General features: G+C 44.7%; 1 protein-coding gene across 1 annotated transcript; it reads left to right on the top strand.

The window, feature by feature from the left end:
- Positions 1–7,431: 7,431 nt before the first annotated feature.
- LOC144333285 (uncharacterized) lies at positions 7,432–9,092 on the top strand. Its single transcript, XM_077956526.1, has 3 exons — positions 7,432–8,161; positions 8,720–8,931; positions 9,080–9,092. The coding sequence occupies exons 1-3, from the start codon at positions 7,907–7,909 to the stop codon at positions 9,090–9,092; spliced, it is 480 nt and encodes a 159-aa protein (XP_077812652.1). The 5' UTR covers positions 7,432–7,906.
- Positions 9,093–13,815: the final 4,723 nt, after the last annotated feature.

Genomic DNA, 13,815 nt, shown 5'->3' with positions numbered 1-13,815 from the left:
TCCCACCTCTTATATGTGAGACATGTACCACATAACAAATTATAAAGATAATCATATCTACATAATTATAGACTCATACATTACATAATAAATAACTTACAAATAAAAATTTCCTTTGTACTTTTTTTTTTTTTGAGACAGGGTCTCACTCTGTCACCCAGATCTCACACTGCCATCACAGCTCACTACAGCCTGCACTTCCTGGACTCAAGGGATCCTCCCATGTCAGCCTCCCAAGTAGCTGGGACCACAGATGCATGCCACCACACCCAACTAATTTTTGTATTTTGGGTAGAGACAGGGTTTTGCCATGTTGCACAGGTTTATCTCAAACTCCTTGAGCTCAAGAAATCCACCTGCCTTGGCCTCCCAAAGTGCTGGGATTACAGGCGTGAACCATCACACCCAGCCTCCTTTATAAATTATATTAAATTCATTATGAATTAAAATTTCCAAAGTGCCAAACCATTTTCCAAGGTCACCTTATTTCAGATTGGCAGAAACAGAATTTAGTTTCACAGTTTCAAAATGTTTATCTGAGATTTGCTTGCTAATCCACCCCCATCCTGTAATTCCACCACGAAGCTCCCTGCAAAACAATGAGAACTATCCTCTACTGAGCCCTTTCTTTGTACCAGGCACTGTGTCAGGCACTTGACCTGAATTATATCACTTAATCCTTACAACTCAAAGATGTGTTGTTATTCACTTTACAAATGATGAACCTGAGGCTCGGGGACACTAAGTGACTTGCTCAACATCACTCAGCTAGTAGATTTAACTAGAAATCAAGTCACTTCCGTCCAACACAAAGTGAATAAATTTCCTTGTCCACTGCCATCTTGCCACTCTGCAGAGACTGCCCCCAAAGTGTCTCCAAACCCGTAAACTTTTAAGTATAGTTAAGTTCTTACTTAACCGCGTCAACAGGTTCTTGGAAACTACAACTTTAAGCGAAATGATGAACTGCAGGTCTTCAAATAACATCATTTTGTTATAATATTAATGAGAACAAAATGGTTTTGTTATACATCATTTTGCTAAAAGCTGCAGTTTCCAAGAACCTATTGACGATGCCAAGTGAGGACTTACTGTAGTCCATTCTCATCCACTACAGTCCTCCACTCTATCAGCTGAGCCATCAAAGGCATCACGTGTACTCCTTCCTTCACTTGTACTCCTTTCTTTCAAAGGCAGTGAGGATAATTCACTGGAAATAATTCAAAGGAATCTCAGGAAAAACAAGAAATCAATTTTCTCAATATCCCCCCATGACAAAACTGACTCGTGGCTTAGAAAAATTCTAGATCCTGATTTCAGACTGTACAATACGTCACAAATTCTAGGGCTAAATTGCCTCGCTTGAAGTTTGACTCCTCCCTTACTAGCTAAAGTCCTTTAAACAAATTATTTACATTCTCTGGGCCTCAGTTTCCTCATTTGGAAATTGGTTAATAAAATATATTTCACAGATGAGGCTTAAATTAGCTATGTGTAGAGTGCTTACAACAACATCTGGTAAGTGCTCAGGAAATACCAACCCTTCCTATTTTTGTTTGAAATCAAAAGAGAGAAAGAGGTTTAATAATGGGAACTATGAAAGAGGAGGATCACCAACTTGGGAAAAAAACGTAAGGATGTGTACAGTTAAGTTTAACAATTAAGACTTTTTAAAGACCCCATGTAGGCTGGGCGCAGTGGCTCACACCTGTAATTCCAGCACTTTGAGAGACCAAGGCCAGCAGATCACTTGAGGCCAGGAGTCCGAGACCAGTCTGGCCAACATGGCGAAACCCCATCTCTACTAAAAACAAGGAACAAACAAAACAGAAATTAGCCAGGCGTGGTGATGCACACCTGTAATCCTAGCTACTGGGGAGGCTGAGGCATGAGAATTGTTTGAACCTGGGAGGTGGAGGTTGCAGTGAGCCGAAATCGCACCACTGCACTCCAGCCTGGGTGACAGAGCAAGACTCTGTTTTAAAAAAAAAAAAAAAAAAAAAAAAAAAAAAAAAAGCTGGGTGCAGTGGCTCACGCCTGTAATTCTGGCACTTTGGGAGGCCGAGGCAGGTGGATCACGAGGTCAGGAGTTTGAGACCAGTCTGGACAACATGGTGAAACCCCATCTCTACTAAAAATACAAAAATTAGCCAGGCATGGTGGTACATGCCTGTAATCCCAGCTACTCAGCAGTCCAAGGCAGGAGAATCGCTTGAACTTGGGAAGCAGAGGTCGCAGTAAGCCAAGATCACACCATTGTACTCCAGCCTGGGTGACAGAGCAAGACTCTGTCTCAAGACAAATAAAAAACAAACAAACAAAAAAACCCGCGTAAATATTCCAGTTTGGGTTTTGGTTTCTGTTGGATTCTTTTGGGTGATACGACTTTCCTGGCTGCATAATGAGACTGTTTACAGGAAAGCGGGAAAACCTACCTTAATAGTTTGTGTGCAGATTTCATTTAAAAACCAGGCCCCACACTCCTGCCCCTTTGCAGTAAAATCAAAATGCCTTAGTGCAGTGGTTCATTTCTGTAATCTCAGCACTTTGGGGGTTGAGGTGGGAGGATCACTTGAGCCCAGGGATTCAAGACCAGCCTGAGCAACAAAGGGGAACCCCATATCCACAAAAGAAAAAATATTTTAATTAGCTGGGGGCGGTGGCACGTGTCTGTAGTCTCAACTACTTGGGAGGCTGAGGTGGGAGGACAGTTTGAGCCTAGGATGCAGAGGCTGCAGTGATAGCACCACTACAGCACCACTGCCCTCCAGCCTGGGTGACAGAATATGAATGTCTCAAAAAACAAAAACAAAAACAAAAACAAAAAAAACAAAAAGAAAAAACAACTGCAAAACCCAAAACCCTCAATCTTGCTTCTTTTCTATTAGATGCTTCATGAAATTCAGCATTTTATCTCAATATCCCAAACTTTTCAGTTCTTTTATGTTATCCTTTGTCCTTAACAGCTCAGACTATACTTCAGGGTAGAACTCCCCTTTAGGAAATAATGGCCTGCATCTTCAGTGGAGAGGTATCTCAACTGAGTAAACACTGTACTTGACAGATAATTTATCCACAGCACACTCTATTGCATGAAAGCCTCAGCCTCTGTTTACCTGTCTTTAAACTTGTTTTATATTTAAAGCATCTGTTAGTAAAGCAAGATGTCAAAGGAGATAAACGCTACCACATACTGGGAGCAATGGGTGGAGATGACACAATTGGTGGGTCCATTCAGAAGGATCAAGGACCCTAGGTTTTGCTCTTCAAGTTTTTTCTATTCATATGATTTTTGCTCTGCATATCATCAGCACATTCATCTTTTGGGGGGCTTCCACGTGCAGTATTAAGCATCTCCTTAATAGCGAAAATGGTTTTCTTGTTATCTGAGGAGGTAGGTTGGTTTGATTAATTCAGCTAAGAGTTCATGAAGAGATAGCAATGTGCTGTAATCAGTCACACATATGCACACCTTTAACCCTTTAATTTACGTGCATATACATGGCAGCCTTGAATTTATGCCCCTAAATTTCCAAATAAAAAAAATTTAATTTACGCCCCTAAATCATTTCTAAAGTTACACGCAGATGAATTTTTTTCTTTCAAAACTATTGCATATTTCAAACTATTTTGACCTTGTCTCTGTTGACATGTTGGGCCTGATCATTGTAGGGGGTTGTCCTGTGCATTGTAGGATGTTCTGAAACATCCCTAGTCTCTATGACCAGACGCCAGTAGCAATCGCTACCCTCAGTTGTGACAACCAAAAATGTCTCCAAACATTGCTAATGTCCCCTGGTGGTGGTAAAATTGCCCCCGTTAAGAACCACTCATCAACTGCTATTGTCCTATAACTTTTAAGTAACAATAAATGTTTGATTCTCATTTTGAATATTAGTAATACATATTTAGCCTTCATTTTCCCCCAATTTTGTACCTTGCTTGTCTCTGCCCATGCATAGAAGACCATTATATAAGTACAGTAAAGTCTTAATTTGAGATTGTTGAGTTATGAAAATGATAACCAAATAGCTGTGTGATAATGCAAGTCATTAAAAGTGAAACTGAGCTATTGCATTGTATGTGCACCTGTTCCATAGTTCACTTTAGCGTGCCGAATTATATTACCTGACTCTAGCAAAGTCTTTCCACTTACACTCCCCTCCAGAATCCCTGCATCAGGTAAGGCCCACAGAAGCCTCAAGACAAAAGCAAGCCATTGCCTAATTATGGATGATGCCATCGCTATGCACAGCAGGTGCAATTCAGGTCCCAGGAAGCCATAGGAATTGAACAATACTGCCTCTGTGTAACCTGATTGCCAAGGAAGTAAAAACAACCTGTATTCAAAGTGCAGACATCTGTGGCATTGCGGCCAGCCCTAGATTAGGTTGTGAAGTATGCCCAGGTCACCTTCGGTCACAGGCTTCATCTTTTCAGCATCCTCCTTGCTCCCAAGTCCAGTCTTTCTCCTGCCCCAGAACAGCTTCTGAGGATCCTGTCAGAACCCACCTGAGCCTGTCACTCCAGTGTTTCCTGGTGCTCAAACCATCCTCCCATGTATATTGACCTTCCTGGATCCTATTTCTGGCTGGTTTCACAAACTAATCTGCAGTAGTCTAGATCAGCATTTCTAAACTGGTGGTCTGTGGGTCAAGGCCACTCCCCTGAAACATATATATATTTTTTTTTTTAGCCAGCAAGGTGTTTCTAAACTCTTTGGTTAAACTGCTAACATTAATAAACCCAGAAATCTCAGCTATTAATAAAAATTTCAGATTTCCAACTTCTCTGAAAGAATCTGCAAGTGATACTGCTGGTATTGAAATAGTTGGCCATAGCCTATTTAGACAGATGTGATTCTGACTGTGGGCCCTTCATCCCAGAGCTTGCACCCTCATTTATTTGTGTGACCTGTCTCACTCCGTTGCCATCTGAGGGTGTGATCCTCTCATTTAGATACCAGAGATTAGATCTGTGTGATAATGCTGTAATTATTTCTGGAAAACAGAATCAGCAAGGATAATGGAGGTTGTAATAAAAAGTTAACACAATATCTTTCTTTTTAGACTAAATCTCACTCTGTCACCAGGCTGGAGTATAGTGGCGCGATCTTGGCTCACTGCAACCTCTGCTTCCCGGGTTCAAGCGATTCTTGTGCCTCAGCCTCCCAAGTAGCTGAGACCACAGGAGCACACTACCACACCCAGGTGATTTCTGTATTTTTAGTAGAGACGGGGTTTCATCATGTTGGCCAAGATGGTCTTGAACTCCTGACCTTGTGATCTGTCTGCCTCGGCCTCCCAAAGTGCTGGGATTACAGGCATGAGTCACCGCACCCAGCCCCACAATAACTAACTTTTTAATGCTGTTAAAGTACTTTTCATGGATGTAATTTCTTAAAATAACAGACATCGTCAAGAGCCTCTTTTATCAACAGCAATTTTTTTTTTTTTTCTAAGATGGAATCTCGCTCTGTCGCCCAGGCTGGAGTGCAGTGGCACAATCTTGGCTCACTGCAAGCTCCGCCTCCTGGGTTCACGCCATTCTCCTGCCTCAGCCTCCCAAGTAGCTGGGACTACAGGCGCCCACCACCACGCCCGGCTAATTTTTTTTATTTTTACTTTTTGGATTTTTAGTAGAGATGGAGTTTCACCATGTTAGCCAAGATGGTCTTGATCTCCTGACCTCATGATCCGCCTGCCTCAGCCTTCCGAAGTACCGGGATTACAGGCATGATCTGGCCTCAACAGCTATTTTTTAAGTGCTATAATCAAATACCAGTCACAGTTTAAAGCATTTCCCATAAAATATTTCATCCAATTCTCACAAGCATAACAAGTAGGTACCATTTTTATCCTCTTATTGGGAATAAGGAAACAGACACAGACAGAAACTTGTTCCCATAGTCCCACAACCCAAAATTCCAGACAGAAAGGAATTGAAAGGCCTGACTCCACACTCCAAGCCAAGCTTACCTGGGCTGTTTACTGCCTCTGAAATTAAGTCAATTTTCATAAAAACTCTAAGAAGCCATAATTATTACTGCTCTTACAGATGAGGAAATTAGAGCTCAGAGAATTAAGAAACACTTCTGAAAGTACTTGTCAAAGCACTGCAGATGAGAAGCTTTCTACAGTCGACATCAGCTTCCCACAGAGTCAGCCCAAAGCTGCCAGGCTGGGGTTTCAGTACCACCAATCACCCATGGCTGCAGCACCCCTTCTACAAAGACCCTAAATGAAAAGAGACATGTGTAGGGGTCTGCTCTACTCTAGCCCCCAAGCCTTGTTCAGTATCAGCACAGGCAGCCAGGATGACATTTTGTTTGTTTACTTCTTGAGATGGAATCTTGCTCTGCTGCCCAGAATGGAGTGCAGTAGTGCATCTTGGCTCACTGCAACCTCCGCCTCCAGGGTTCAAGTGATTCTCGTGCCTCAGCCTCCCGAGTAGCCGGGATTATAGACGTGCACTGCCACACCCAGTTAATCTTTGTATTTTTAGTAGAGATGGTGATTCATCATGTTGGCCAGGCTGGTCTCGAACGCCTAACCTCAGGTGATCCGACAGCCTCGGCCTCCCAAAGTGCTGGAATTACTGGTGTCAGCCACTGCGCCTGGCCTAGGATGGCATTTTCTATTCACCAAGCCAAGAAGTCACACCACCTGAAGGCAAGACCCTTTGTCAAGGGCCTGTGCCAAGCCAAATGAACTTGCCACACCCTGGGAGGCTGCTCCTGTCCTACTGAGGTGCAGAGGAAGCAGAAGTGGGAGCCAGGAGTAGAGTAGAAACATGGGAGAGTTGGGGATAACTGAAGCAAAACATACAAAGTAATTCAACAACTGTATCCATAAATGAAAAATCCTAGAGGATTCAAGAAGTAATCAACCTCTCTTCTCTAATTCCAACAAATCTATAGCCCAGTCTTGCTTCTCACTGACAATAGCATACACAGGACTAAGTGCATCTTGTACAAGAAATTGCTCCCTTTTAAAACACACAATGGAACATTAAGAGAGCCCTGAATTTCCAATCAACAAATGCTCAGTCAAAAGCCTGAAATCATCCTTTATTCCTTCTGTTCTTTCGCTCCCATGTTTTATCCATCTAATAGATCCTATCAGCTCCTCTCCTAAACTTATCCCAAATCCATCCTCTTCTCTCCAGCTCAGCTAACTAGAAGCCTTGGCCAAACCACAATCACCTCTCACCTGGAGTACCACAGTAGCCCTCTCATTTTTTTGCATGCTCCCTTGCCACCTTAACCTCTTCAGTGTACCTTTCAAACAGCCGAATAAATACTCCTTAGAAAACATAAATCAAATTGCATGGTTCCAATATTCAAAAACTTCCCGTCACATTTACAATAAAGTTCAAATTTCTTGCCATAGTCCTAGAAAACCCGATCTCTTTCTTCATCTCCTCCACAATCACTCTCATTTGTCAAGCACCAGGAACCCTGAGTTTCTTCCTGCTCCTCAAACCACACGAAGTTCACTTCACTTGCATACCCTCTGCCTCCAACTCTGTTTTCCTATATTTCTATTGCTGTTTTCTCTCTTCCCTGTTTCTTTTCTGATGTCCCCTTCTCTTTAAAGGTTCATTCCCGGTCACCATTCCTAAGGTAGCCCTTCTTCATTGTCTCCCCTGCCTCATCCCTCATGCCTCTGCCACCTCACACTGCCTTGTTCCTTTGTTTCCTTCGCACTGAGAACGGTCTGAAATTCTCTAGTATACATATTTGCTTGTTGTGTTCAGAGCTATGACCTCAGAACCTAGAACCAGGCCTAGCACACAATAGTTGCTCAATACACATTTGCTAAACGAAAGAATGAAATTATAAACTTACCATTATATTCCTAGTGTGTCCGGAATTGGTGGGTTCTTGGTCTCACTGACTTCAAGAATGAAGCCGCAGACCCTCGCGGTGAGTGTTACAGTTCTTGAAAATGGTGTGTCCGGAGTTTGTTCCTTCAGACGTTCAGATGTGTCTGGAGCTTCTTCCTTCTGGCAGGTTCGTGGTCTCGCTGTCAGGAGCGAAGCTGCAGACCTTCGTGGTGAGTGTTACAGCTCTTCAAAGGCAGCGCGTCTGAAGTTGTTACTTCTTCCTGGTGGGTTCGTGGTCTCGTTGGCTTCAGGAGTAAAGCTGCAGACCGTCAAGGTTAGTGTTACAGCTCATAAAGGCAGCATGGACCCAAAGAATAAGCAGCAACATTTATTTGTAAAGAGTGAAAAAATAAAGTATGGAAGGAGACCCAAGAAGATTGCCGCGGGCTGGCGCGAGCGGCCTGCTTTTCTTCCCTTATCTGGCCCTACCCACATCCCGCTGATTGGTCCATTTCACAGAGAGCTGATTGGTCTATTTTACAGAGAGCTGATTGGTCCGTTTTGACCGAGTGCTGATTGGTGTATTTACAATCCTCTAGCTAGACAGAAAAGTTCTCCAAGTCCCGACTACGTTAGCTAGATACAGAATACCAATTGGTGTACTTACAAACCTTGAGCTAGACGCAGAGTACTGATTGCTGTATTTACAAACCCAGAGCTAGACACAGAGTGCTGATTGGTGTGTTTACAATCCTTGAGCTAGACACAGAGTGCTAGACAGAAAAGTTCTCCAAGTTCCCACTAAGTTAACTAGATACAGAGTACCAATTGGTGTATTTACAAACCCTGAGCTAGACACAGAGTGCTGATTAGTGTATCTACAATCTCTCAGCCAGACATAAAAGCTCTCCCAAGTCCCCGCCAGACTCAGGAGGCCAGCTGGCTTCACCCAGTGGATCCCGCACCGGGGCTGCAGGCAGAGCTGCCCACCAGTCCTGAGCCATGCAACCGTACTCCTCAGCCCCTGGGCAGTCGACTGGACCAAGCACCGCGGAGCAGGGGGCGGTGCTCATTGGGGAGGCTCGGGCCGCGCGGGAGCCCACTGTGGGGCGCGGAGGGTGGGGGAGGGTGGGGGGTGGAGGGGGGTGGGGGGTGGAGGGGGGTGGGGGGTGGAGGGGGGTGGGGGGTGGAGGCGGGTGAGGGGGTGGGGGATGGAGAGGGGGTGGAGGAGGGTGGAGGGGGTCTGGGGGAGGCGGCAGGCATGACAGGCTGCAGGTCCGGAGCTCTGCCCCACGGGAAGGCAGCTGAGGCCCGGGGAGAACTCAAGCGCAGTGCTGACCTGCCGGCACCCTCTGCAGCTGCTGGCCCGGGTGCTAAGCCCCTCACTGCCCTGGGCCTGCGGTGCCGGCCAGACGCTCAGTGTGCGGGGGGCCCCCCGAGCCCGCGCCTGTGCCGGTACCCGCCGGAACTCCCGCGAGCGCTTTGCGCAGCCCAGGTTCCCACCTGCGCCTCTTCCTCCACACCTCCCTGCAAGCAGAGGGAGGCGGCTCCGGCCTCAGCCAGCCCAGAGAGGGGTTCCCACGGTGCCGTGGGGAGCTGAAGGGCTCCTCAAACGCCGCCACAGTGGACGCCGAGGCTGAGGAGGCGCTGAGAGTGAGGGCTGCTAGCACGTTGTCACCTCTCACAAGCTTTAGGGAGGTAAGAATAAGAAAACAAAAGGAAATTAGAAAGAGTGAAAAAAACTTGTCATTTTTTTTAAAGTGCCTACAAGGAGCTCAGCACAGTGCCTCAAATTAAGCCCCCAACAAACAGTACCTGTGTTTGTTGATGCTACATGCCCACTGATTTACATGCACAATTGCATTTAATACTCTCATAGATCCTGTGAAGTGGACACTAGTGGTCCCATTTTACAGAAAAGGAAGCTGAGGCTGCGACTTTAAGTAACACGGGCCGGTCAAATAGCTAGAAAGTGACAGAACTGACCCCAAAGCCAGAGTTATTTTTCCTCCCACTGCTCTGTTTGGCTTTGACTGCTGTCTTTGAGATTCACTGTCATGACATTCCATCCTTGCACGTTCTCCTACAAAAAGGTGGAGCTAAAAAGAACTTTTCCCCAGGTCCAGGCATAGGTCTGGCCAACATGGAGAAACTGCCATCTCTACTAAAAATAAAAAAATTAGCCGGGCGTGGTGGCAGGCACCTATAGTCCCAGCTACTCAGGAGGCTGAGGCAGGAGAATTGCATGAATCCGGGAGACAGAGGCTGCAGTGAGCTGAGATCATGTGACTGCACTCCAGCCTGGGAACAGAGAAAAACTCTGTCTCAAAAAAAAAAGGAACTTGCCCTCTCTATCCTAGGAATGTGACCAAGGCAAGAAGATAATGCTAAAAAAATTGTTTCAGCATCTTTGACAACAAAGTGACTCTTGATTATCTCGAATGCCGGAACGAATTGTGTCCACACTGATATAGTGAAGTCCAACAATGGAAGACCTATTGATGGATGTGCCCATTCCTGCTCATACCCGTACAAGGTAGTTTCTATATTTGCTGGTCTAGTCACCCAATGGAATGGCCTAGGATCCTAGGTTTCCCCATCAATTAGGATGTGTTGGAAAAGGACCATGATGTGGTCATACATAATGATTATAAACAAATTCACAAATTGGCTTTCCCATGTGAAGAACCGTTATCAAGAATCAATTTCTTAAGGAATTTATTTTTTAAAATTAACAAAATAGCACCCTGGGAATGTAAAATGATATGACCACTCTGAAAAACAGCTGAGCAATTTCCTACAAAAGACTACACATGCACTTATGACATATCCTAGCAATTGCATTTATCCCAGAGAAATAAAAACGTAAGCCCACATGAACTTGTACATGGTTATATATAGCAACGTGATTTGAAATAGCCAAAATACTATGACACATCCACCCAGTGGAATACTACCCAGCAACAAAAAGAAATGAACTTTTGATACATGCAATAACTTGGAAGGATCGCAAAGGCATTATGCTAAGTGAGAAAAGCCCGCTCTCGAAAGATCACATACCATATGATTCCATTTATATAACTGTCTCAAAATGACAAGTTTATACAAATGGAAAACAGATCTGTGGTTGCCAGAGTTTAGGGGTTGGGAGTGGGGCAGGTAGCAAGAGGGATGGTGTGGGGAGGTAACAAGAGGGCAATCTTCCTGGTGATAGAATAGCCCTGTATCTTGACAGAGGTAGTTGTTACATGAGTGTGCACATGTGATAAAATGGCATAAAACTAGACACATACATTTTGCCAGTGTCAGTTTCTCAGCTTTGATATTGTACTATAGTTATACAAAATATAACCATTGGGAGAACCTGAGTCACTTGTACAAAAGAACTCTCTGTACTATCGTTACAACTGCCTGTGAATTTATACTTTCAAAACAAAAAAATTTTTTTAAAGAATACCATGTTTAAGTCACTTTGGACAACTAGGAAACAGCTGGAATAAAGATGATCACTTATCCTCTAATTAAAATACTAAAATTCATATATATCATAAGGATTTATGATGTACCTCTTCACAAATGACCTGAATTAAGGTTGCCCTAAAGGACTGACTTACAACATTCCTCATTTTTCACAGGTTATCACCCACAGTTATCCAGTTAGGCAAGGGTTAGTACAGCATGGTTCAGTAAGTACTCAGTCCACAGCAGTAGCTCCAAATATTGGCTAACTGGATGTATGAATATAAAAATGTTAAGAGTAGATATATAAGAATGTAAGAAGGGCTATGCGCGGTGGCTCACGCCTGTAATCCCAGCACTTTGGGAGGCTGAGGCAGGCAGATCACCTGAGGTCAGGAGTTCGAGACCAGCCTGGCCAACATGGTGAAACTCCGTCTCTACTAAAAATACCAAAATTAGCAAGGCATGGTGTCAAGCGCCTGTAATCCCAGTTACTTGGGAGGCTGAGACAGGAGAATCACTTAAACCCAGGAGGCGGAGGCTGCAGTGAGCCGAAATGTCACCACTGCACTCCAGCCTGGGCAACAAAGAGCAAAACTCCGTTTCAAATAAAAATAAAATATATATATATATGAAGAAAAGACAGCCTGCATGGGAAATGGGAAAGAAATGTAATAAATAAAACAACTTGTAATGCTAGAGAATAAAGATTGAGGTGCGGGGGAGGGGGAGTAGCCGCAGTGGCTCACTGTAATCCCAGCACTTTGGGAGGATCATTTGAGGTCAGAAGTTCGAGACCAGCCTGGCCAAAATGAAACCCCGTCTCTACTAAAAATACAAAAATTGGCCGGGCACGGTGGCTCACGCCTGTAATCCCAGCACTTTGGAAGGCCAAGGCCGGCGGATCACCAAATCAGGAGATAGGGACCATCCTGGCTAACACGGTGAAACCCCGTCTCTACTCAAAATACAAAAAAATTAGCCGGGCATGGTGGCGGGCGCCTGTAGTCCCAGCTACTCGAGAGGCTGAAGCAAGAGAATGGCATGAGCCCAGGAGGCAGAGCTTGCAGTGAGCCGAGATTGCGCCACTGCACTCCAGCCTGGGCAACAGAGCGAGACTCCATCTCCAAAAAAAAAAAAAAATACAATTATTAGCAGGGCAGTAGTAGCACGTGCCTGTAATCAGGGCTACTCGGGAGGCTGAGGCAGGAGAATCGCTTGAGCCTGGGAGGCGGAGGCGCGGTGAGCCAAGATCTCGACTGCACTCCAGTCTGGGTGACAGTGAGACCCTGACTTAAAAAAAAAAAGAAAAAAAGATTGAGGTGGGCGGAAGACGGTGTTTCTCACTTAGTGATATAGTGCTTTATGTACATACAGAAAACACTGCTCTTCCTCCAAAACCAGATGATGTATCTCTTCACAAATGACCTGAATTAAGTTTGCCCTAAAGGACTGGCTTACAACATTCCTCATTTTTCACAGGTGTGAAAATGAGATGAACTAAGTTTTTAAGGTAGTCCTAGGAAACGTCTTTTTTTTTTTTTTTTTTTTGAGACAGAGTCTTGCTCTGTTGCCAGGCTGGAGTGCAGTGGCACGATCTCGGCTCACTTCAACCTCCCCCTTCCAGGTTCAAGCGATTCTCCTGCCTCAACCTCCTAAGTAGCTGAGACTTCAGATGCCTGCCACCACACCCAGCTACATTTTGTATTTTAGTAGAGACGGAGTTTCACCATGTTGGCCAGGATAGTCTCGATCTCCTGACCTCGTGATACACCTGCCTCGGCCTCCCAAAGTGCTGGGATTACAGGTGTGAGCCACTGCGCCCGGCCCAGCCCAGGAAACTTCTTTGAGCGCCAAGTCAATCCAAAATCACGCTTCTGTATGCGTAGGTGTAATGGTAACCAGGCTTTGAAGGTCCTTCCGAGTTTCATCACAGTTCTGGAAGCAATGATTGAAAATACTAATGGCTATGTTTATTCTAGGAGGGTAAAAAAAAAAAAGGTATCTGCTTAACTCTGTTCTTTTCCCTACTTAACGTAAATAAACTCTGCCTCAATGTCTATGCACTTCCTTCTGTGGGTTGGTCTGGGGAGGCAAGGTCAACGCCTACAGGAGCTGGGCACATAATGGAAACACATTAGTCAAATAAGAGATAGTGAGACTTACAATGCACAGAAAAAGCATGTCTCAGCTAAAGTCATTCAAATCCAAATACCATAAAAAGAAAAAATACAGGCTCAACCAAACACTGTTAGTTGCCAATCTGGACCCTGGTTAGACCATCAGGGCCTAGACTGGCACAATCACCGTTCACCTCTTGCAGGTGCACAGTAGCTGAGGCGGAAGCCAGGCTTGTTTGTTTTCTTTAGAATCAGAATGAGGAGGCAGCCAAAATGAGGAAGTGCTGAAGTTTATTGCTATGAAAGACTAAGGGCTCCTCCCAAAGACACCCACTTGTCGAAGTGTTTACATTGTAAAGCGTTTGGCAGGGACAAGATATCGCCAATGCAAAGAAATAGACTACAACCC

This window comes from Macaca mulatta, chromosome 12, assembly GCF_049350105.2.
Source record: "Macaca mulatta isolate MMU2019108-1 chromosome 12, T2T-MMU8v2.0, whole genome shotgun sequence".
Classification (NCBI taxonomy): Eukaryota; Metazoa; Chordata; class Mammalia; order Primates; family Cercopithecidae; genus Macaca; species Macaca mulatta.
This window is presented reverse-complemented; position numbering and strand designations above follow the sequence as displayed.

Bases quoted from the DNA above. Each gene is read 5' to 3' on its own strand.
- LOC144333285 (XM_077956526.1), top strand. From the start codon at position 7,907: ATGAAGCCGCAGACCCTCGCGGTGAGTGTTACAGTTCTTGAAAATGGT. The intron at 8,162-8,719 runs GTTAGTGTTACA...ACAATCTCTCAG, and splicing joins TAAAGCTGCAGACCGTCAAG to CCAGACATAAAAGCTCTCCC.